At 60.3% G+C, this 23114-nt stretch overlaps 2 protein-coding genes across 10 annotated transcripts in view; one reads left to right on the top strand and one right to left on the bottom strand.

The window, feature by feature from the left end:
- Positions 1–1503, top strand: part of CELSR1 (cadherin EGF LAG seven-pass G-type receptor 1) — a 116983-nt gene extending 115480 nt beyond the window's left edge. For 2 of the 4 annotated variants that reach the window (XM_051828133.3, XM_089307771.1), the window contains exon 35: positions 1083–1503. In XM_051828133.3, the coding sequence (XP_051684093.3) occupies positions 1083–1149 (67 nt within the window). In that variant the 3' untranslated portion in view covers positions 1150–1503. Of the gene's footprint in view, positions 1–3 lie in introns of all 4 variants that reach the window. The other 2 variants (XM_051828136.3, XM_051828135.3) reach the window with 2 other exon arrangements.
- Positions 1126–20671, bottom strand: TRMU (tRNA mitochondrial 2-thiouridylase). 6 transcript variants are annotated; one of them, XR_016216435.1, is made up of 12 exons: positions 19181–20671; positions 17345–17510; positions 16352–16458; positions 12293–12415; positions 10081–10253; positions 8743–8796; positions 8582–8648; positions 7129–7229; positions 5499–5643; positions 5064–5146; positions 4561–4906; positions 1126–1315 (listed from the first exon to the last, which is right to left on the bottom strand). XR_016216435.1 is itself a non-coding variant. In XM_051828164.3 (11 exons), the coding sequence occupies exons 1-11, from the start codon at positions 19260–19262 to the stop codon at positions 1301–1303; spliced, it is 1116 nt and encodes a 371-aa protein (XP_051684124.3). In that variant the 5' UTR covers positions 19263–20671; the 3' UTR covers positions 1126–1300. The 6 variants fall into 6 exon arrangements, 4 of the variants coding, with proteins under 4 accessions (XP_051684124.3, XP_017194890.4, XP_069909161.2 ...); XR_011380336.2 differs by having other exon boundaries at positions 19101–19323; XM_051828164.3 differs by lacking the exon at positions 4561–4906.
- Between the last annotated feature and the right edge of the window lie 2443 nt (positions 20672–23114).

Here is a 23114-nt window from a genome sequence, read left to right as displayed (position 1 = left end):
CAGAGGCAGTAATGAAACTTCAATTTGAACCATCAGGAACCGGTGAGGCAGTCCCTTCCCACGGGCCACCGCGTCGTCCTGCCCTTGCCGCGCAGCCCAAGGGGCTGCTCTCCAAGAGGGAAGGCCCTGGGCGTGGGGGTCCTGCAGTGGCAGCTTCGTGTCTGGAGTCCCTCCAGAGGCTTGGGGCCCATCAGACCCTGTGGCAAGTGCCAAATGCCAGAGGCCCCAAGGGAGGGAGGCATCCTTGGACAGCACACGGCCAGAGCCCTGCCACTGGCCCAGCCTGCCAGCTCGCCAGGCACAGCCTGAAGACACAGGCCTCTTCCCACAGCACCGGCCCTTGGCCAGAAGCCCAGACTCTGGTTTGAAAGCAAATCCGTTAACGTTGAAAAGGTGCAGATATACTGTTGTTTGCATGGGACTCTGCATTGGTACGGACTGTGGATACCGGGAGTGTGGAGCATGAACTGGCATGGTGTGGCTGCTGCCAGGTTCCCAGCAGGTCATGGTGTAGTCGGTGGCATCAGCCGTCTCCAGCTTTCACCAGTGAGCCAGAAGCCGTGCCCTGACCGCTGGCCTCCCAGATGCACGGCATCTGCTTTGGGGCCAGTGCTTCTCCCAGACAGGGAGTCCCAGGAGCCCAGCTGTCGCTGTGCAGGCGCCATGGCCGGGCCCACTCCAGGTCCAGGGTGGAGGCCTCCCTGGAGCCGTTCCCAGGAGCGCAGCATTGCAGGTGGGAGACGCCTTTGTTCCCGGCTCCTGCTCCAGGGATCAGACAGCATTCACGCGTTCCCGACGCAGACGGAGGCACGAGGGCTTCAGGGTGTCACATTCTTTCCTGCCAGTTTCCTAGCTGAGGCCCCACCCCCCCGAGTTGACCAATGACATCGTTGTGCCTCAAATGCCCGATTATGCAGAGGACAAAGGCACAGCCGCCGTGCTTTTCAGCGCCTCCCAGACTGTTCCTGGAGACTCACAGTGAGGGCCGCTGTCCACAGCGTGGCCCGAGGGGCTGTGGAACAGGGCCCAGGATTACTCAGACCCTGCATTCATTTCAGCGTTTCCTTTGTTCTTCATGTCAGTGCCCAAGCGGTGGACAAGCGGTTTCCAGACGCTGGAGACGGCTACACGTCGCTGAAGACAGTTTAATACCCCCCCACCCCCCTCCGAGCCATCCATGTGCCTTACCGGGCGAGTGGCTGCCAACACAGAGGTCTCCGCAGGTGACTCCTGAGACCTGAGTGCCCGTGGTCCGAGCAGTCCCCAGCCCCGTGTGCGGATCTCGCCCTCCGAGCAGTTCTTAATCTGATGGGCACTGTTATCAAAAAAACAATGGTCAGTTCCACCGACAGGAAAAGCCTGGGCTGTTTTTATGACTAAAGACTTTATAAGAGAAAGCAGACACTGGAGGTTTTTAACGTGTATTTATTAATGTTCAGAACACTGGAATGACACCACCACGAGAAAAGAATCTACAATAAATTAAGATTTTTTGAATTTGTACTTCTGCCTTGCTGGTCTCTGCTTCCTCACGCCCTCCCTGGGCAGCACAGAGGGGCACCGTGGGCCTTTGTGGGCTCTGCTACGCGACGCTCTTAAGCATTTCCTGACACGCCTGAACTCATGTCTGTCACCGAGTTTGCAGCCACTATCTGAGCTTTTTTGCTGCATGACTCTGGCTGGTGCTCAGTGACACACGTCAGGCCTTCGGGGCTCGGCTCCTGGCTCCTCCTGGCTCCTCGGCCCATGGTTTCCGGTGCTCAGTCTTCTGCAGGCCAAGTCTCTCTGCCCTTGAACCCATCCAGTGCTTTGCTTGAATATATTAAGCTTTAAAATCCCCACCAGGTTCCTCTTACTTCTTGCTGGAAACGTCGGCCCCCACGTTCCTTGCCCGCTGCCCACACTGGGGCTGTCTGGCTGGAATCTGCCCGTCAGCTCCTGGCACCCTCCTGGTTCTGTGCGCCAGGTTAACTTCACAGCAAACTCTCAGTGGGCATTTCAAGCGTGGCCTCTCCCTGCAGCGTCATTTGTTTCCACAGCAGGAGACACGTGTAGTGCCCTGGCCCTGGCCCGCCTGTGAGTGCGCGGCGGCTGTCGAGACCTCTGCAGCACGTACTGGGTCTGCTTCAGGCACTCACAGGCTGGGGTGGGAGGAGCCTGGGCTGCACACACCATTAAGAGGGGGCCTCCGCTCTCTCTCTCGGATCCCACCTCGTGCTAACTCCATGGCACATCACCACCAGGCAAACGGGCTTCCCCAGAGTTCCAGCCACTTGGGGTGGTACTAAAACAGTGGTGGCGTGTGTGTGTGTGAGATAGAGGGGGAGAGAACAAAGAAACCACGAGGTTCCCCTAACTTGGCCCACGAGCCCATCCATAGAGCTCTGCAGAGACCAGGGCCGCCCACAGGCGCAGCGGTCGTGCCCAAGGTCTCGTCTCAAGTGTGGCTCCTCCCCCACTCTGAGTGCTCAGCAGTGGGCACACGATGTGCTGATCTCAACCCAAAGCCATACTGAGAGGGGAATCCCAGCATCATCTGAGCAAGAGAAAGCCGCCGGCCAGAGTGGTCTGGACCACCAGCCAGCCCAGGCGTCCTCCGGAGGTCCCCGAGCAGCTCTGCAGACGTCAACCCCAGACAAGGCTGCACTGGGATCGTGACAGGTCAGGACACTAGACTCCCTCCCCCCTGAGTCCACCTGACCACACACAGCATGGCTGTCCAAACCCCTGCCCGCTTCAACACGGCACCAACCTCGCTCTGGGCACCCCACCCAGACACCAAGCGTCACAAGCCACCTGTGGAGCGAAGGGGCTCAGGGGCACGCAGCAGCCTGTGTGAAGCTGAGGGGCTGGGCACGGCTGTCCTAGGATGCACAGCGGCTGGAGGCTGGAGGCAGGTGGCGGGGGGGGGGAGGGTTCCACTTTCAGTAAGAGCCAGAACTCTGTGTGCAGAAGTGTCCTGGACAGGTTTTTCCCATTCCCTGCCTCTTTGGCCTGCAGCTGCGCCACACAGCAAGGCTGGGAGGGGCCGCTCCTCACCACTTTCTCCACTGCCCACCAGGCAGGCAGTACGAGCGCAGCCACTGCCCCTCCGGCTGCTGTCCTGACCAGCATCCACCTGGGAACCCCTCCCTCCATGCCTTTTCTGCACCCTGGGAGGGCGACCTGGGTTAGAGGAGTGGCCATGCCAACAACCTGAGCCAGGGAGGCTCTGTGCTCCCTCTGGGCAGTCTGCAGCCCAGCCGCCAGGCCCAGCAGGCCCGTGGGTCTCCAGCAGCAGGACAGTCTGCAGGACGGCTGCTGTGTGCAGCCTGCCCAACGGCCAGGGAGCCGCAGGCCCTCCTGGTACTGCCCTGGTGAGGGCTGCGGGGCACGTGGCCTCCGCCTCTCGGGAACCACCTGGTTCTGGCCCACTCCTCACCCTCACATGCTCCTGCCAGGGAGGGGGACCTAGCTCAAGGGAACAGTGGAAGGGACAGGGACACCCAGCAGGGCGGAGGCTGGGGGAACGGCGGCGTGCTCAGGGAGAGGACAGGGCTGGGTCATGTGGAGGCGCTTCAGCCTCCAGGCCCCGTGTGACCTGCTCCCAGGAGGGTCTGCACCCTGGGCGCCCGGACCTGGGTTTGGCCCTGCTGCCCCCAGCACCCCCAACACTCTGTTCTAGTGGATTCTGAGAACCCCAGTGGGGCAAGGAAGGAACCCTCTCATCTGCGGTGGGCCCTGTCATGCTGTGTGGCCTGAATGAATGCATCTGGTCTAGAACTTTCTAACCCAAGAAGGGACTCACTCCCCCACAGGAGCCTGACTTGAAGCACAACAACGTCCAAGCCTTACATCCAGTGAGGCAAAGGGAGCCTGGGACAGGGTGCAACCCCACCTACCCAGGACAGGGACACACAGTGGCCTCACTCTGCAAACAAAGACCCTCCTGGCACAACTGACAAGCTCCCAGCAGCTCCGAGGACACAGCCCCGAGCCATCCCTGGAGGGAGGCTTAGCCAGGCCCAGCCTGCCTCTTCCAGCCACCTTCGGCACGATGACGGTCACTTCAGGCCTGACCAGGGCACCCAAGACCAACACATCTCTCCCACCCTGACCTCTGGCTCTCAACTTCCTCGCTCTCATCTGCCCAGCAGCTCTGCCTGCTCTGATCAGCCCCTGCCCACAACTCACACACACGGGGCCCGATTTCCCCCTCGTGGTGACTCCACGCTGGGTCCCATGCAGGTGCAGGCACCGCAGGAGGAAGCGTGGCTCCGTGTGCAGCACCTACAGACCTGGATGCTGCCACAGCTGCCTCCCTTCCAAATGGAGGCACTGCACCCCTGCATGGGGGGTCCCCATGGCTCTCCCCTGCTGGCCACCTGCCCTGTTCTACACTGTCCAACATCAGGAGTGTGGAGCCCTGAAACCTCCCAGAGGCCGCTCCTAGCACTGGAGGCAGCGACAGACAGAGTACTGTTTATTTGATGGTCCCTGTGGTCCCAGGGTCCCCAAAGACCCCTACCATGTGGCCACAGGTGCAACACCTTCCTGGGTAGAAGGGAAAGAGGCACTCACCAACGCCCTTGCAAGACCCCTGGTCAGCAAGACCTCTGGGCTGCTGGAGCTCCAGGCTCTGGGATGGCAGCGCTGGTCAGGCATCCCCTGGTTCAGGCAGTCGCAACCAAGGTCCTCAATGACCCAGCCTGCCCACCAGCTGCCCAGCCTGGGCTCAGCTCTCTTGGGTCACCTCCCAGCAGCTCATCCTGGGTCAGGGAGTGGGACACAGGCCTGGGCCATCACCAGACACCTCAGGGGCCACTCCGGCTCTGCTTTTGCCTTTCTGGAGAGTGTAGGCAGACGGTCCCAAACGCAGGATTTTCCCACTTCCAAGGCACTCGTCCCCTTTGTAGAACACAGCAAACTGGAAAGGAGAGAAACCCCAATTTGGGGCTGTGGGCACCTGGTGCTGCAGGCTGAGGCTGAGGCTGAGGGAGGACTGGGCTCAGAGTACCTAGGTTCTCGGGACGACAGCGCGGGAGCCTGTCCACCTTCCCCAACGCTGCCCCGGCCCCACTCACCTGCCCTGGGGTGAGGGCCCGCACGGCCTTCACAGCAGTCACCCACACGGTGCCATCCTGATTGAGGGTCAGCACACAGGGCACTAAGGGGGAGAGAGAGGCTGGGAGGAGGCCACCACATCGGTCCACCGCAGGGGAGGAACGGCAGCCACGGGGACGAGGGCCCGGCTCAGAGGGAGTCTCCCTGTTCCCCACCCCCAACCAGGGAAGGACAGGGCAGTGGACAGAGAGGCTCAGAGCCACCAGCTGGTCCCAAGACATGGCAGAGGCAGCACACACCATCTGCTGCCCACCTGGCCGCCCACCCCACAGCTGGCCTGAGCCTCTCCTACATCATACCAAAGGGCATGGTGCCCTATCCTCACTCTGCCCCCAGGCCTCATCTCCAGGCTGAAACCTGGCCAGCCCCCCGCACCATCCCCTCTGCTCAGTCACCTAGCGCCATCTGGTGGCGGAAGCGGAAGTGGCACTCCATCATCTTGTCTCGGACCAGGGCCGCAGGCGGCTCCTCGGCAATCCAGTGCACGCGGTTGGTCCGCAGCAGGTCTCTGTACAGGGCTGGGTGGTCTGTCCGGGGGGCCTGCGGGGCATAACTCGAATGTCCTGGAGCCCTTAAGAGAGGGCCCTTTATCCCAAAGCCCACCTCACTGGGTTTCAAACACAAAAACCCTCACAGCAAACTCGAATTCCACAACATGGACTCGGATAAACTCACTACTCAGCTCCTGAGCCTTCTCATCTTCTCATCCCATTTCGCAGGTGAGGAGACTGAGGCACAAGAGGTACACAGGGGCTGCCACGCCACTGGCCCATCTCTGAAAAGGGCCACCCTAGGAGGCACACCAAGCACCAAAGGGACAAGGAAAGCAGACGCAGGTAGGTACAGCTCCCCACCCCACCAGCCACCTAGAGGCTGCACTCCCAGTCAGGGTGGTCCTGGCTGACCAGGGCTCCAGCCACCCTGGGGCTGGCTCAGAGGCCTGTGCTCGTGGGCCTGTGGCACACCTCCTAGGATGGGCCATTCCTGCCCCAAGAAGCAGGCCCAGGAGCAACAAGTCCAGGGCCTTGGAGTCTAAGCAGCCATGAGATTTGCCAAGGGCCAGGGCTCAGCCCACGACCCTCCCTCTACGACAGCAAACACACCACTGGAGTTGACACGAAAATCACTTGCATTCCCACAGACAGGGCTAGCCACTGCACGACTCTGCCTGGCATCCCAGGATCGGCAGGAGGGTCCCGTGGCTCCCAGCCTGCATCTGAGGCAAGCCCCAGCACATGGGATGTGGTAGAATGAGAAGGCCATGCCAAGATGGCCACTGGCAAGTGAGCATCAGTTACTCAGGAATGGCTTTGGAAACCCCCTGGGAAACCCTCTGGGAAACCACCTGGCAACAGAGCCTGCCTGGAAACGGGCTGTGATTGGTTAGGGCATAAACCACCCCTTGACTGGACTGGCTGCCTTGGCTATTTAAGCTGCTGCACCAACTGACATAAACGAGTCTGTGGGCTGCTCGCCTCTGGCCCGCTTTCACCCGACTCCCGGGGCCTGTGTGGTGACTCCACGCCTCTTGCCCCCACCATGCTCCTCCTCTCAGAGTGAATCCACAGCAACAGTGGGACAGCGGGATGGCAGCTCAGCGGCCCTCAGGAGTGGGGCCGGGTCGCCCTGCTGTGGAAGGGGCTGTTCTATGTGCTGCAAGGCCTTTAGCAGCACCCAGCTGGGGCTTGGGGGTCGGGGAGCGGCGAGCCTGCCCCCTTTGAGGAGGCCTGCTCTGGAGCCCTGGGCAGGCTGAATGGAGCAGAGTCTGGCTCCATCCTGACCGTCCCACTGGGACATCAGGATCCCTCCACGGGAAGCTGTCCTGAGCATCGACGCCGCCCCCACTCCACACGACCCTGAGCAAACGCCGTTATCTCTCTGGGTCCCGTTTGTGAAAAATCAGAGGAAAAGTCTGCATTTATAAGGATGCATGCGACCAACATACAGTGAGAGCCTAATAAATGCTAAGAGCCTAATACATTCAACAAAACCCTCTGTTCCCTGGGCCAACGCCAGGCAACTCACCACAAACACGTCGCCCTTGGCCCCGTCCTTGTCCACCACAAACCAGGGTTCCCGCAAGCCACTTATCTTGGCTCTCTGACCCAAGGTGTACAGGAACCAACCTAGGCAGAGAGAATCTGTGAGGCACAAGACCAGGGCCACAGGGAGCTCCGCCTCTTGCCACGGGGAAGGGACCGAGGGCAGCAGGCAAGGGCTGGCCCCAGCAAGGTGCTCCAGCCACCAGAGCTGGGCCTGACCAAGCGCCCATGTCCCACCCTCATCCAGGCCTGGGCTGGCCGTGGGGTGTGACACGACAGAGTGCTCCTCCTTCCTGGAGGGGCAGCTTCGACTGGACCACGGGCACAGGGCGTGGCGGCGGCACCTGTGAGAGGAGCCCCATCTCGCTGAGTCCGGAAGTATCCGTGGCTTCCAAAGGCAGCCCCACTCCCTGCCCGCTGAATCAGGGCTGCCCCCGATTCCCTTCCCATGGTGCCCTGCCCACGCCTCCCTCCCCGTCAGGAGCAGCGTGTGTGCAGAGAACCTGACAGCGTCACAGTGGAAAACAGAATGGCAGGTGCAGTCTCCCACGGGGCCTCCCTCTCCTCAGCCTGGCTCTTGGAGCTCCGCAGTGCAATTCGGTGTCGAACTCCTGGGGCTGAGCATGCCTGTCCTCCCTGTCAGCCGCACAGGCCAGGCCTGCCCCCCGGCACCCTCGCAGGGACGACCACACGATCCTCATGGGGAACCCTGAGCACCCATGCCCAGCTGTCCCTGTCCGCCCTCTGGCACAGGCTCACGCACGGTGCAGCAGGCCTGCCATCCGAGGACACCTGACCCCGCTGCACAGGGTCCCTAATCATCCCCGCACACTGTGGTGTCAGTGGGACTCCAGCACAGTGGGCTCTTCCGTGGCTTCAGGTTTTCTTCACACAGTCAGAAAAGCATTCTGCCCAGAGGGACAGAACACACACGCACAGGGGCACCTGAGCGCAGGGCTTCTCCCTGACCCTGGGCTGACGGGGACACCACAGCTTGGAGGCAGGCCTGCGGCACAGCAGTGAAGTCGCCTCTTGAGACGCCCGCGTCCCACAGCTGAGTCCCAGCTCTGCTACAAATTCCAGCTCCTGCGGGGATGCACCCTGGGCGGCAGCAGGTGGGGCCCAAGCCCTGGTCCCCACTACCCACATGACAGAAGCAGACTGAGTTCCCAGCTCTGGCCCAGCCCAGCCTCGGCTGCTGTGAGCATTTGAGGGGAGAACCAGTGGACAGACCGCTGGTCTCTACATCTCAAATTAAAAAAAAATTTTTTTTAGAAACATCACTAAGAAAAGGAGCCCACCGGTCCTGGTGCACACTGCCCTACTTGGAGGGCCTGCCCCAGGCGCCCCAGCCTGCTGCCAGGCCTCCGTGACTCCCTGGCTGAGGAAGGGACGGCAGGTCCACGGGGACACAGCAGCCACAGGCCACGCCTCACCTTTATGTGTCCCCAGAACTTGATTGTCTTCTATGGAGATGAATTTACCAGGCCGAGGCTGCAGATACTGAAAGACAGGCGCTGACGGTGAGGGGGTCTGGCACGAGCACGAGCGCGACCGCGGCCTGCCCGCCCCGCCCCGCCCCGCCGGAGCCCCTCACCTGCAGGATGAAATGCTCGAAGTTCCTCTTGCCCACAAAGCAGATGCCCATACTCTGCAAGGAGAGGGCCACGGTGAGGGTCACGGTGAGGGTCCCCCGTCCGCGCCCCCAGCACCGGGCCGCCAGGCCTCCCTGCTCCCGCGCCTCGGAAGTCACACGTCCCGGGGCTCAAGGACCATCCTGTCCTGACTGAAGGTCCACAGAAGCATCATGTCACTCACACCCAGCACGGCCTGAACCTCGCAGCACACACCGTCACAGGGGCTGCCCGGCAAAGCAGGGAACCCGCGCAGACCGTCACAGGGGCCGCCCGGCAAAGCAGGGAACCCGCGCAGACCGTCACAGGGGCCGCCCGGCAAAGCAGGGAACCCGCGCAGACCGTCACAGGGGCCGCCCGGCAAGGCAGGGAACCCGCGCAGACCGTCACAGGGGCCGCCCGGCAAGGCAGGGAACCCGCGCAGACCGTCACAGGGGCCGCCCGGCAAAGCAGGGAAGCTGCCCCAGCCCTGCTGGCCTGTTTGTGAGCAGGCGGGCAGAGACAGGCCCAGGACAGATGCAGAAGTGTCGGGGAGGTGGGGGCAAGGCTCTCGTCTCAAGCTGGTCCTTCCCAGCCACACAGGATGAGGCAGGAATGAGACTCCTCCCTCCCCGCGCTGCGCTTCCCTGGGCCTACATCATCTGCTGTGCCCCTCTACCTCTAGCTCCTCAGCCTGTCCCAGAGCGACACCCTGGGCCCTGGAGAGGACAATGACCTGCTGAGGAAAGGCCCAGCGCACCCTCTCCCAGACAGAAGTGAGGCAGCAGCCACAGCTTCAGCGTGACGGCCCCACACCGGGCAGGCTCAGCCCAGCCCAGCCCCTCACCCCCTCCTCGAGCCCGACCACGTGCCAGGCTCTCTTGGCACATGCCCACCCCCAACCCGAATCCTCTCTCCCTACCGTAACGCCAAATCCAACGCTTCCTTGAAGCCTCAGCTTCATTTCCTCAGGGGCCTTCCTGCTGACTGTACCTCGTCTATACTGGGCCTTGTGGGCACGCCTCCCCCAGGGCCCAGACCTCCCCCCAGGCAAGCTCCAGGCTCCCCACAACACCTCTCCAGCCTGCCCCTCACCGGGAAACACCAGGCTGGCCCACACAAGGCACAAGACGTGTAGGCTATGGTGAATGGACGGGACATGCCCTCCTGTGCTCCCCTCGCAGGCTGAGCGCTGGGCACCCCACCAGCTACCACCACAGAGGGGCTGAGCAGAGGGAGGCGGGAGTCCGGCCTGGGCAGGCTCCTCCCACCAGTCCCGGCTGCACGGAAACACAGGAACCCACCGTGCTGGCTCACGGTACCTCTTTCTTCTGAAGCACATGATGAAGCCGATTCTCAGCCGCGATTTTCTTGACGAAAGGTTTGGTTAAGCCCCCGAGGGGGAAGATGGTTCTCCTCAGGGCAGGCTGGGAAACCTGGCTGAGAAAGAAGGTCTGGTCCTTAAAGCTGTCAGCTGCCTGCAGGAGCTTCACCGCTGCCAGGAGGAGAGCAAAAGACGCTGCAGGGACAGCCGCCAGCGCGCGCCGCCTGAACGCCGTCCCCAGCTGTCCCCGCACACGGTGCCTGGGCCGCACAGGACCTCGGGTGGACCCGATCTGTCCACTGTCAAACGAGATGCAGGGACAGCTGCCAGCGCGCGCTGCCTGGAACATCGTCCCCAGCTGTCCCCACACACAGTGCCTGGGCTGCATGGGACCTCGGGTGCCAGCTCTCTGCGAGGCACCAGGTGACGGCTCACCCGGCTTGGTCCCCTGGATTGAGACCCCAGCTTCTGCCACTGTGGACATTTGCAGAGTGGGCCAGTGGATGACAGCTCTGTGTCTGCCTCACTCTATGTCTGTCTGTTTCTACCTCTTAGGTAAATAGTTGTTTTTTAAAAAAGTAAACGCCATTACACAGTGTATGTGAGCGTAAGAACTTGAGAATACTGTGTCTCCTCACGTTTTCTCCTAGTTAACACATTAAAGTCTTTGATTGTGAAACGAGCTGACCACCCCACGGGAACGATGGCAGGAAGCAACATGTGGGGAGGCTGCCTTCCACGCCTTTGCCAGCCTTGGCCTCTGTGGCCCTCATGTGAGCTCGGCCAGGCCAGGGGCACCCCATTGCCACGGGAGAGGACATCGGCCCAGGAGTGCAGGCTTCCAGAGCCGACCCCCGACCCCGGCTCTCCGCTGCCCCTGCCTACGTGCTCAAGTACCCAGGCCCAGGCGACTAAAGAACAAAACAGTGCCAGTGTGCCTGAGATACCTAATCACAGACTCTGTGCACAGGCTGACACCCTGAGGACAGCTTCGGGGTGGGCATGGCCTGGCACAAAGGCCCAGGACTTCCAAGGAGGTACCGTGTATGTGTGCTCCACCTGGACACCAAAACGCTACTCTAACTCAGCATCCCGCGTGCAGCCCCGGCAGCAGGGCACTACAACACACGCCTTCCTGATGGGGTCTCCCAGGCCAGCGTGCCCAGAGAGGCCAACTTGGCAGTCAGAGGCCTCGGAGATAACCACATGGCTACCTGCGGTAGGAGCAGGAGGCCTCCTGGACAGGAAGTGAGGGTTGCTCCCGTTTGGGCTGAGTCAGGGCTTACCTGAGCACCCTCTGCCACAGAGAGCTGTGTTTAGATCCCCTCGCTGAAGCGCGATACCTGCCGCCACCCAGTCTTCAAAAGCCGACCACAGATGCTGAGAAGAGCTCAGCAGGCCCTGGGGCAGCAGCGGGAGTGGGGACCACCGAGGTGCCCAGGTTGAAGGCTCCACCTGAGCCTCAGCTTCCTCATCTGGGAAGTGCACGAGTGCAGGCACCTCACTCAGCTGCCAAGGGGCTCACAGTGCAACACAGGCATGGAGACCCCACCCCACGCCTGGAGGCCCCTCCCAGGCTCCCAACCTGCATTCTGCCTCCCCGAGACTGGGAAAGGCTGGCCCTCCGACCATGCCACAACAGTGGACACTCCACAAGGAAACGTGGCTCTCAGGTCCACTCTGCTTCTCACTCAGCAACCACGCGAATCTCTTTCTACGTGCAGATGAGCACAGAGCAGGCACCCCGCTCACTGCACGGAGGGTTCTCCAGAAGGGTGAGGCCTGCCTTCTGCCATCCCTGTGCTCAGTCTCCTGCACCATCTGTGTCAGGCCCTCCGCTCACGTCACACCAAAGTCTAGTCAAATACCAAGCCCTGGAAAACGTGATGCTAAGTCAAAGGCCTTGGCTAAAACCCTATAGCACCTCTGTTACTTCTGTCAAGTGTGTCCCCAAATATTTTTGGACTGTTTCAATCACTAGTACAGTGTCTGAAACTGTGGTGCAACTTTTTGATTTAACTTTCCACGGGCCTGGGCCCTGGCTACCGGCTCAGGACATTTCTTACAGCCCAATCGCAGGCCCTCAGGGAACCGGCCCTCTTGGTACCTGCACCCGCTCAAGAGTCCACCAGACCCAGCCTGCCGCCCTTCTTCAAGCCCCTTATCTCATTCACGAAGAACTGAGCTCTGACCCCGGCACTCAAACTTACGGTTTCTAACTTCAAAGCGATTTCTGAAAAGCCCTTCGGGCCTCTTTATGTACTTCTGTTGAAAAACTTCTTCATCTTCCAGCGAGGTTCTTGCATAGTGGCCTGTGGCTACAGCATCTGCACCTGTGAGGTTTGCAGAACCACAAAGGTCACATTTTAGATTCACTTCGCTGGTGCAGAGAGAAGTAAACAGACCCCACGCCTCACACTGACGTCTGCAAGGACAGCAGAACCCCAGGGCACACAGGCCCCGTCACACCTGTTCAATGAGCAGCCTTGAACTCTGTATGCAACCTTCTGGCACCTTGCTGTAAAGCTTTATCTTTATTTATTTGAAGGTCAGAGTTACACAGAAAGGAGGAGAGGCAAAAAGAGAGCGAGAGAGGGTCCCATCCGCAGGTTCATTCTCCAATTGGCCGCAAAGGACGGAGCTGCACCGATCCAAAGCCAGGAGCCAGGAGCTTCTTCTAAGTATCCTATGTGGGTGCAGGGGCCCAAAGGCCCTGTGAAGCGCTTTTTTTTTTTTTTTTTTTTTTTTTTGACAGGCAGAGTGGACAGTAAGAGAGAGAGACAGAGAGAAAGGTCTTCCTTTGCCGTTGGTTCACCCTCCAATGGCTACCGCAGCTGGCACGCTGTGGCTGGTGCACCGCGCCTATCCAAAGGCAGGAGCCAGGTGCTTCTCCTGGTCTCCCATGGGGTACAGGGCCCAAGCGCTTGGGCCATCCTCCACTGCACTCCCGGGCCACAGCAGAGAGCTGGCCTGGAAGAGGGGCAACCGGGAACCGGGACAGAATCCAGTGCCCCAACTGGGACTAGCACCTGGTGTGCCGGCGCTGCAAGGCGGAGAATTAGCCTAGTGAGCCGCGGCGCCGGCTACCTGTGAAGCTTTTTTAAAAATGCCTTTATTTGGGGGCTGGTGTTGTGGTGTAGACGGTAAAGCCACCACCTGCAGTGCTGGCATCCCATACGGGTGCTAGTTTGATTCCTGGCTGCTCCACTTCCAATCCAGCTCTCTCTGTGGCCTGGGAAAGCAGTGTGGAAGACCCTGAAGAAGTTCCTAGTTCCTGACTTCGGATCAGCCCAGCTTGATTGTTGTGGCCATCTGGGGAGTGAAACAGTGGATGGAAGACTTCTTTCTCTGACTCCATCTTTCAAATAAATAAATAAATTTTTATAAAATGCATTTACTGAGAGGCAGAGACAGACACCACAGGCAGAGTGCTCCTATCTGTTGGGTCACTGTCCAAATGCTTACAAAAGCCAGGGCTGGGCCAAGTAGAAGTCGGGAGCTAGAAACTCAATCCAGGTTTCCCAGCAGCAGGGACTCAACCACTTGAGCCATCACTTGCTACCTCCCAGGGGATACATCAGCAGGAAACTGGAAATCAGAAGCAGAGCCAGGACTAGAACCCAGGCATTCTGAGAGGGAACGTGGGCATCTTAACCACTATGCAAATGCCTGCCTGTAACAAAGTTTTGTTGCATCCTTAGAACCTTTTAAAAGTTAATACCCATGGGCAAAGGGATCACATAAACAAGACTAGTGTCTGCTAATAGTTGCTGACAAAATTAAAAAGGAGAGAACGATCCAACATGGGAAGCAGGATACACGGCAGACTCATAGAATAGCAGATGTCCTAAACAGCACTCTGGCCTCTGAATCATCCCTTAAGGCATTCGGATCTGGCTAAAGAGCCCATGAGAGTTTCTCAGGCATGGAAAGCCAAGACACTGTGGCAAAAATAATGACCTAAATGAAAGATCTCTGAGTGAGATCCAGCGGAAAGAACGGGCCATCAAAGAAGGAGATACCTTTCTCTGAAGGGAGGAGAGAAGTTCCAATTTGATTATGGCCTTGTCTAAATAAGGTCAGAGTTTGGGCCAGCGCTGCAGCTCACTAGGCTAATCCTCCGCCTTGTGGCGCCGGCACACCGGGTTCTAGTCCCAGTCGGGGCACTGGATTCTGTCCCGGTTGCCCCTCTTCCAGGCCAGCTCTCTGCTGCGGCCCGGGAGTACAGTGGAGGATGGCCCAAGTGCTTGGGCCCTGCACCCCATGGGAGACCAGGAGAAGCACCTGGCTCCTGCCTTCGGATCGGCGCAGTGTGCCGGCCACAGCGTGCCAGTCACGGCGGCCACTGGAGGGTGAACCAACGGCAAAGGAAGACCTTTCTCTGTCTCTCTCTCTCACTGTCCACTCTGCCTGTCAAAAATTAAAAAATAAAAAATAAATAAATAAGGTCAGAGTTTGTGAACTCAAGAAGCTTCAATGGCAGCTCATGAAAAAAGCCTTGAGTGATTACTGATGTCATAAATAACAGTGTCAACTGTTAAATCAACAACAGGAGTCACCGTGCACTTACTCCTCATGTAGGATCTCTGTCCTTAATGTGTTGTACTATGCAAATTAACAGAACTAGTACTCAAACAGTACCTTATACTTTGTGTATTTGTGCAGGTGCAAATTGCTGAAATCTTTACTTAATACTAAGTAGATCTGTATATAAAGATAATTGAAAATGAAACAAAACAAAACCCAACCATGGGGCCTGTGCTGTGGCGCAGCCAGTTAACACCCTGGCCTGAAGCGCCAGCATCCCATATGGGCACCAATTCAAGACCTGGCTGCTCCACTTCCGATCCAGCTCTCTGCTATGGCCTGGGAAAGCAGCAGAAGATGGACCAAGTCCTTGGGCCCCTGCACCTGTATGGGAGACCTGGAAGAAGCTCTTGGCTCTTGGCTCTGGATCGGTGCAGCTCCTGCTGTTGTGGCCAACTGGGGAGTGAACCATCAGATGGAAGACCTCTCTCTCTCTCTGCCTCTCCTCTCTCGGTGTAACTGTGACTTTCAAATAAATAAATCTCTAAAAAAAAAAAAAAGTTAATACCCAGCCACTCATTCAGTTTATAATAGATATGTACACGAAGATTTAAGTACAAAAAGTTCAATTCAGAGTTTCTTATATTACAAAGAAAACTTGAAAACATCAAAATGTTCCTCACAGAGAGACTGTGACGTGACCTACACTGCCACTGCCATTGTCAGCGGCACCCACGCAGAATGCCTGCAGGCACGGGAAAGGCCCACGACGTTGCTAAGTGCACACAGCACGAAAGACGCAGACTCTCACGTCAACTCCTCTGATTCTAAGAGTGAGAGTACCGACAGGCCCCTCCTCTTTTCACGGCCGTAGTTTTTAATTTCCTTTAAATACACATGCACTGTTTTCGTCACAGTGGAAGACCACCCAGCAGACTCAAGCTCCATGGCACACACGATGTGAAGTGAAAGATCTACGGCCCAGGCTCGCGCTGGCCGCCACACTGTCACCACGGAGTGAATGCTGCAGCACTCAACTGCGGGAGACGTCCCCCAGCATCTGACAGCGGAGCACTCACGTCAGACAGAGGCGTGATGCGAGCGACCGCCCGAGAACAGGGCACACCTGACCGCCCCACTCACTGCCTAGCAGAGGCGGGACCACCTCACACCTCACTCCCTGAAGAACAGTAGGGGTTTCTGTGTGAGACCCTGAGACGTTCGCAGTCCGTGCTGTGCACGCAGCTAAGATTTGGAAACTGGCACGCAGGAATCCCTCCCACAGTGTCCCTGCCAGCCAGCCAGCCAGCCAGCCAGCAGCTCCCTGACCAGCCGCAGTGACACCAACCTGGGCACCTTCCAAAGCAGACATCCCTTCCTCGACAGCGGCTGGTGGCCCCGCCGGAGCCCTGTGAGCCCTGAGCCTGGCTCCCCGGTGTCACACAGCAGAAGGGACCCTGGGCCACACACTCCTCAACCTCGGAGGCCCGTCCACGCACGGTGTGCTGGTCCGGGGCGTGCAGAGACACAGGTCTCACCGTAGGGCTGACAGCTTACGCAGGCTCTCGACTATGGTTTTGAGAAACGGAAAGGGCACAATCACGCCGAGCCCAGTGCTGCCGCTGCCGCGTGGCAGGAGCTTCTGGCACTCCTTTCCTTCTCGGAGCTGCGGCTCTGCACACGGATCTGGCTCTCAACGCCTATGGTTTCCGAAAAGCGAAGACACACTCCGACTGACTTACCCAGGTTATCCACAGCATAACGAAGGAAGCAGCCGAACTTGATGTGCCTGTTGCACACTATGTCTGGATTGGGAGTCCTTCCTTTCTCGTACTCGTTCAAGAAATCACTGGAACAAAGCCAGGCGCATCTCAGTGCTGTGAGTGGAACACTGCAGCCAAGCTCCTGCTTTCACATGCGATTTCTCGTCAGCCAGACCCTAGCAAGCTCCGGTACCGAGCCACCTCCAGCGTTTTAACCCCAACCGTTCCGCTGCCACCCCTGCTGACTCGCTCTGCAAACACGCGCAGCCCCAGACAGACTCAAGGCTTCCTTCCTGCTGCCGTGGCTCAGGGGCCACCCTGCCCCCACAGGCTGCCGTGGCTCAGGGGCCACCCTCCCCCACAGGCTGCCGTGGCTCAGGGGCCACCCTGCCCCCACAGGCTGCCGTGGCTCAGGGGCCACCCTGCCCCCACAGGCTGCCGTGGCTCAGGGCCACCCTGTCCCCCACAGGCTGCCGTGGCTCAGGGGCCACCCTGCCCCCACAGGCTGCCGTGGCTCAGGGGCCACCCTGTCCCCCACAGGCTGCCGTGGCTCAGGGGCCACCCTGCCCCCCACAGGCTGCCGTGGCTCAGGGGCCACCCTGCCCCCATAGGCTGCCGTGGCTCAGGGCCACTCTGTCCCCCACAGGCTGCCGTGGCTCAGGGGCCACCCTGCCCCCACAGGCTGCCGTGGCTCAGGGCCACTCTGTCCCCCACAGCCGTGTCTCATCTCAAAAGGCACGGGGCAGTCGTACCAGAGCTCCCTCCCAGCGTCCCCGCCATCACTGACCCCGGCCTAACTCGCAGAGACACCCCAAGGTTCCAGCATGCATCCCAGACTACCGGCAGGTAGCAGGAGTGAGTGAGACAGCCAGGGGCGCCTTGGGCAGAGGTCCCCGAGGGGCCGGGGAGGGGTGCCAGGCTGCCGACAGCGGCCATCCGCCCATCTGCCGGTGCTCTGTGACCCATGCCCACCTGAACACGTCGTTCCAGTACTCCTTCATGTAGGAGACCTGGTGGAAGGGGATGTCCAGGATCTGGCAGACCCTGTAGGCGTCCTCACAGTCTCTGTCAGCGGTGCACACGCCATGCTCGTCCAGCTGGTCCCAGTTCTTCATGAACACCCCTGTCACTTGGTACCCTGCAGGGGAGGGAGGGGAGCGAAGGAGAGCAGCCGCTCAGCCCCAGGTGGAGGACAGCGGCCTCTGCGCTCTGAGCCGTCCAAGACACCCGGGCCGCGCCCCCAGGCCTCTGCGCCCGGCTCGTGGCAGCCCAGTCGGTGGCCCCGTGCCCCCGGTTGTCAGAGCAAGCCACCGCAGACGCCCTTCCCCCATGTTCCCGCCACGTCCCCCCAAGGCCTCTGACATCACACGCGTTACCGGCCTGAGCAGCCTGCCTGAGAGCTCGGGGGGGGGAGGCGGCACGTTCTGTCCGTGTCCCCACCTGCGCCTCGGCTCAGCAAACGTGTGCCGAACAAAGGGCACAGTGGCCGAAACGCGGCGACGCTTCGCCGAGCACTCTGCCATCCAGTGGTCAGAAAAGCAAGCTCGTTCTGAAGCTATCGCCCAAGACTAAGTCCTCAGGGAAAGGAGGCCTGACACTGCGGCCGCTTCCCTGCGGGCTGACAAGGCCGTCCCGCCCGCCTCCCCCCTTTCTGACAAAGAAACCGAGCAGCCGGAAAGGCCGCCTCGCGTGAGAAGCGGCTTCCCCGGGGGAAGCTGCACGAAGACAGGCGCTGCCTGGTCGCGACAACGCAGTGCCCGAGACAGATCTGGCGACAGATCTGCCCAAACTAAGCAGCCAGGCTCACAAGCCCGCCCGTCCAGCAGCTCATGGGCTCTCCCGCCTGCTTGCAGGTGCCGAAGTTTCAGTCGCCCGCAGCTCGCTGGGCAGGGAGGTGTCCAGGGGCAGGGCTGTGTCTAACTCAAGCCCATTCTCCCAGCACGACGCAGAAGCTTCTAGAACGAGGAACACCACACACAGAGCTTCAAAAGCCCACTCTCGGGCAGGCACGCGGCACCACTGGGAGGCCCCCATCCACATCACCGCGCGGGTTCCCGCCGGCTCGGCTCCCAGTTGCAGCTTCCCGCGGGGCGCACTCCGGGCAGCAGCAGGTACTGGCTGAAGCGGCTGGGCACTCAGACCTTCCACCCACAGGGCCACCCCCCGGATGGCTGCACTGCCCACAGGCTGGAGCCAGGGGCTGGAACGCCATCAGGGTCTCCCACGTGGGTGGCAGGGACCCGAGGACCTGGGCCATCCTACACTGCTTTCCCGGACGCGGCGCAGCCAGGACTCAAACCAGCGTCGCGTGGGTGGCCTCACCGGTAGCCGCCACGCCGACCCTTAGAGGCCTCGCTGCCGCGGCCGGCGGGAGAAGCCAGCACCGTTTCTAGCACGGACGCCGTTTCTGCGCTGGGCACGGGGTAATCCCTCCTGCACGCACTCCGCGGGCTGGGGTCGTCCCCGCTGCACGGCGAAGGGCGCTTCCCTCGCCCGGGCTCAGCAGCCTGCCACGCGCCTCCCTTCTCCGAGACACGAGTCCCGCAGGCCGAGACCCGGCGCGGCGGGAGGCACGGACGCGCCTCGGGCGGACAGGCTGCCGTCCCGCGAACGGGGAGCACCCGCGCGGCCTCTGGCCTCCCTTCCCCCTCACCGCTGCCCCGGGCCCCACGGGTTCGAGCGTGGACGCCCAGCGAGAAACCCCGCACCTGCGCCGCAAAGCACTGACCAGCTCGCGGCTGCGAACCGCTCACGGCAAGTCGGCGCCGCGGGGCCCAGCGAGGGAGGCGGGCGTGGGGGCCACCTCACCTCTCCGCCTCAGCAGCAGAGCGGCCACCGCGCTGTCCACTCCGCCTGACAAGGCGCATACAACGTGCCGCGCCGCCAACATTCGCCCGCCGTCGCGCGCTCCCCGCCTCAGTCACTTAGCCCCTGCCGCCGCTTCCGCCCCGCGCCGGAAGTTCCGCCTCACGCGGCGTCCGCGCTTGCGGTCCGGCGGGAAGCGCGGCCTCGCACGTCGCGTTCCGCGCCGGGGTACGTGCCTTCGCTTGGGTTTCTTCTTCGCTCGCAGGTGCAGCAAGTGTGGTGACTGCGACCGCCGGGGTCCCCTGAAGAACTTGGGCGACGCTGCGAAGGGGGCTGGCTTTGATCGCAGTCGCCGTCTCCCGGGGGAGGGGGGTTCCCCTCTGTGGGGAATCCCACAGGAGTTACGGAGCACTGCTAGCCCAAAAAAAGAAAAGCAAACCAAAAATGGAGTCCCTTAAGCTAATACTAAGTACCAGGAACTGCCCAGAACATCTGCCTAGAAGCACGATAAGGACCCGGGAACGCACGTCATAAAGCAGCAGCCAGCCAGCAGGCCCCGCGGGACCGCGTCACCCTTGGTCCCACCTAAGAACGAACGTTCTGGCGGCACCCACGAAGGGAGGGCCTACGGCCGCCACAGCGACTTCCCTGCCCCAGGGCGGGGGCGACAGGCGAGCCCCCACGGGCGCTCCGTCCTCCCGGGAAGCAGTGGCCGGGCGGATCCGCCGCGTCTGGCCGAGGCTCCGCTGGACGACATCGAAGCCTCGCCCAATTTCTGCGTCTCCGCCTGCAGCTTGGAGGACGGCTCCACATCTGCCCCCGCGGCCAGTCCACGACCCAGACTAGTCCCCGAGTGGTAGCGGGGAGCAGCGAGGCTCCGATGCGTAATCAATCGAAACACACGTGGCTCAAGTCATTTGCTAAATGCTGGTTCTTGAGGTTCCCTTCTGTCACGAAGGAGTGAAAACGCAGCATTTATCAAATGACTTGAGCCACGTGTTTCGATTGCTGTCCACTCAGAGTGGACAGTGAGAGAGAGAGAAAGGTCTTCCTTCCGTTGGTTCACCCTCCAATGGCTACCGCGGCCGGTGCAGTGCGCTGATCCAAAGCCAGGAGCCAGGTGCTTCCTCCTGGTCTCCCATGGGGTGCAGGGCCCAAGCACTTGGGCCATCCTCCACTGCACTCCCTGGCCACAGCAGAGAGCTGGCCTGGAAGAGGGGCCACCGGGACAGAATCCGGCGCCCCGACCAGGACTAGAACCCGGTGTGCCGGCGCCGCAAGGCGGAGGATTAGCCTAGTGAGCCGCGGCGCCAGCCGATTACTTACACTTTTTAGGCTTCATATCTATCTATTGTTGGCTACTGTGTGAGACTGTGACTCTTAGATGTGTGTTGTGACCTGTGGACTAATGCTATACTGAGTGGTATTGACCTTTAGATGTGTGCACTGATTATATACTGAGTGGTATTGAACAATAAATTATGAGGAAGCTGTCACAATTCTGTTTCTTCTGACACGTCACATTAGCCCTGTCGAGCTGTGTGACAAGTGGCGCTCACGACACCATCCCAGCCCGGGTTCCCTCCCAGCCAGACACTCCATGCACGTCCAGCTCTGGCTATCTCACGGGGCACCTGCTGACCACCTTGGCCTTCGGGCTCTGATGCCCACAGGGGAGCCGCAGGGGGACCGCGACTCCGTGTTATGCTCACAGAGGCACCGCCTAAGTTGCGTGGCATAGAGGGTGGAAGGGAGACACCGGGTCCCTCGGGAGCCTCTCGCAGAGGTATGAGCCTGTGGGGTGAGGGATGACAGTTCCGTCTTGTGGAAGGGTTTCTGGCCCACGCCGTGGACGCCAGGTGTGGGGGGGAACGCTGGCTGGAAGTGACAGAAAGCTGTGAAGTGTGTGGCCAGCAGTGGGCTAGGTGCTGGGCCAGCCTCGACGTGGGGGTCTGCGCAGCAGGGGAGCTCCCAAGGGGGCCCCAGACCACGCTGAGATGGGGACGGGGGTGACACCCGGGGAAGTCGTAGCCGTCCCGTGGGCCAGCACTGAGCAGGAGGGGATGCCCACCCGGGCATGTGGGCAGCCACGGGACCAGGGCATGGAGCCACAGGAGGCCATAGGAATTTGGCTCAGGGCCTGGGTTCAAGCCTGCCTGTAAACCCGCTGGGTCCCAGCGCCCTCAGGGCTGAGAAAGAACGTGGGGTGCTTGGAGCCCCTGGAGCAGCCGCTGTTCCTGGGGGGAGCCTGGACACTAGGACCCCAGCAGGCAATGCCAGCGGCGGGGCCCGGCAGGCCCCAGTGGGCGGTGATGGATGCCTGGAAGAAGGGTTTGGTTTGACATCAGAGGCTGCAGCCCACTCCTGCAGAATGAAGGCTTTCTTCAAGTAAGGTGTGGGGAGCAACTCGGATTAGACTGTTACTCGAATTAAGACTTATTCTATGCATCTGCTCTCCCACAATATGGCGCTGGGAGAGGAGGAAACAGCTTCTACACAGCTGCCTCCAGTTCAACCAATAAACAGCAGGACCTGCTCCTGATTGGAGGAGAGCAGCGTGCTCAGCGTGTGGGTAGCAGAGCAAGGATTGGTGGAGAGGACTATATAGGAGGAGAGAGACAGCATGGTGGTGTGGGTTGGTTGGAGAGTGCGCGGGGAAGTTCGTTGCTTCGTTCTTTCTCATTTCTCTCTACTCATTCTTGCTTTGGGAGTTCGCTGTTTACTTATTCTTACTTTACTATAGAAAAGACTTGTAAAAAAGGGGAACAACAAGCGTCCGGTCCGGTGCGGCTCCTCCGCGTGCGGAGGAGCAGCAGTAAGGGACTTTGAACCTTTTCCACTGTGACCTACAGTGGCTTATTCTATACGCGCAGTGGGCACGTGGCCTAGCAGTTAAGACGCCCTGGTCACTGTGAATCGTTTGATTCCTGGCTTCCTGTCAGTGCAGATTTAGGGGTGAAGCTGTGGTCCTGCTGGCTGGAGGGGTGTGCCCGTCCCTGGGGGTGGCAGGCTGGTAAGGGGCAGGTTACGTTCTGGTTGTCCTGCCCTGCAGAAGGGCCTTGGCGTTCCCTGCGCTGCAGCTGACCCGTTTACAACACATATCCTGCTGTTGTCAGCGAAACACATGGTATTTTAACGACTCTAGCTGCAAGAACCCACTTTGCGTGATCCACGTCCCCAGCTGGACCAGCCATGGCCAGGACAGGGGCATCCCAATCCCAATGCTGCCTGCCAACAGTGATGTTGAAGAGAGGACACTGCCTACAAGTGTGATGAGATGCGACAATTACAGGGAGCTGGACTTCCAGCCCAGAAGGGGTCCCCCTAGTGGCAGCCAAGGTGCTTCACGCCCTTGCATAAAGTTCCAGCCCCTCCCTCCCTGAGTTCTTCTATGATCTCTCCGGGGAGAGGTGAATTTAGGGCCCTGGAGCCAGGGGAGGAAGTATGGGGGAAGAAGCATCATCAGGCTGACACCGTATGTCCAGGCCACAGCAGACAGGAGAGGGCCTGCTTGTCCCCAGGGTGGGATCCTATGGGCCCTCTCCTGTGCCTGGAGAGGATTAAATTCAGGTCACTTCTTACCTGTCCAGGCACATCTTGGTCCCAGTGAGAGCCTGGCTAGGGGGACGGGAAGGGTGGAGACAGTGAAGAGTTTATTTAGTGGCCCTCGCCCCACCAGGTGTTAAGCCGAAGAGGGTGGGGACGCATGGGCTTCGTACCCCAGGCTCCCCAGGAAGAGACCGCCTCACCTGTAGTAGTAGCTCAGGGAGTGTTCACTGAATGGAGTAGTTCCAGATTCTGCTTTTCCCCTCAAGCGAGGGGCCAGCCCAGAGGCTCCTTGCATGGCTGATCCTTGGGATTCTAGAATTCTGTACCTCCCCCTGGAGGCGAGCAGCTGCTGGCCCTCCTGCAGGTCTCTACTCCAGCTCACCACGGC

This window comes from Oryctolagus cuniculus, chromosome 11, assembly GCF_051225735.1.
Source record: "Oryctolagus cuniculus isolate XC-2025 breed Fujian yellow rabbit chromosome 11, ASM5122573v1, whole genome shotgun sequence".
In the NCBI taxonomy this organism is placed as follows: Eukaryota; Metazoa; Chordata; class Mammalia; order Lagomorpha; family Leporidae; genus Oryctolagus; species Oryctolagus cuniculus.
The sequence above is the reverse complement of the archived record's forward strand: the minus strand, read 5'-3'. Positions and strand labels throughout refer to the sequence as shown.

What these genes read in the sequence shown, in the direction of transcription:
- TRMU (XM_017339401.4), bottom strand. Translation starts at nt 19,262, where the DNA reads ATGTTGGCGGCGCGGCACGTTGTATGCGCCTTGTCAGGCGGAGTGGAC. An exon ending in CCGCCACCAGATGGCGCTAG is followed by an intron (nt 5,147 to 5,498) that starts GTGACTGAGCAG and finishes TCTCCCCCTTAG; the next exon opens with TGCCCTGTGTGCTGACCCTC. An exon ending in GGGCCCTCACCCCAGGGCAG is followed by an intron (nt 4,907 to 5,063) that starts GTGAGTGGGGCC and finishes TCTCCTTTCCAG; the next exon opens with TTTGCTGTGTTCTACAAAGG.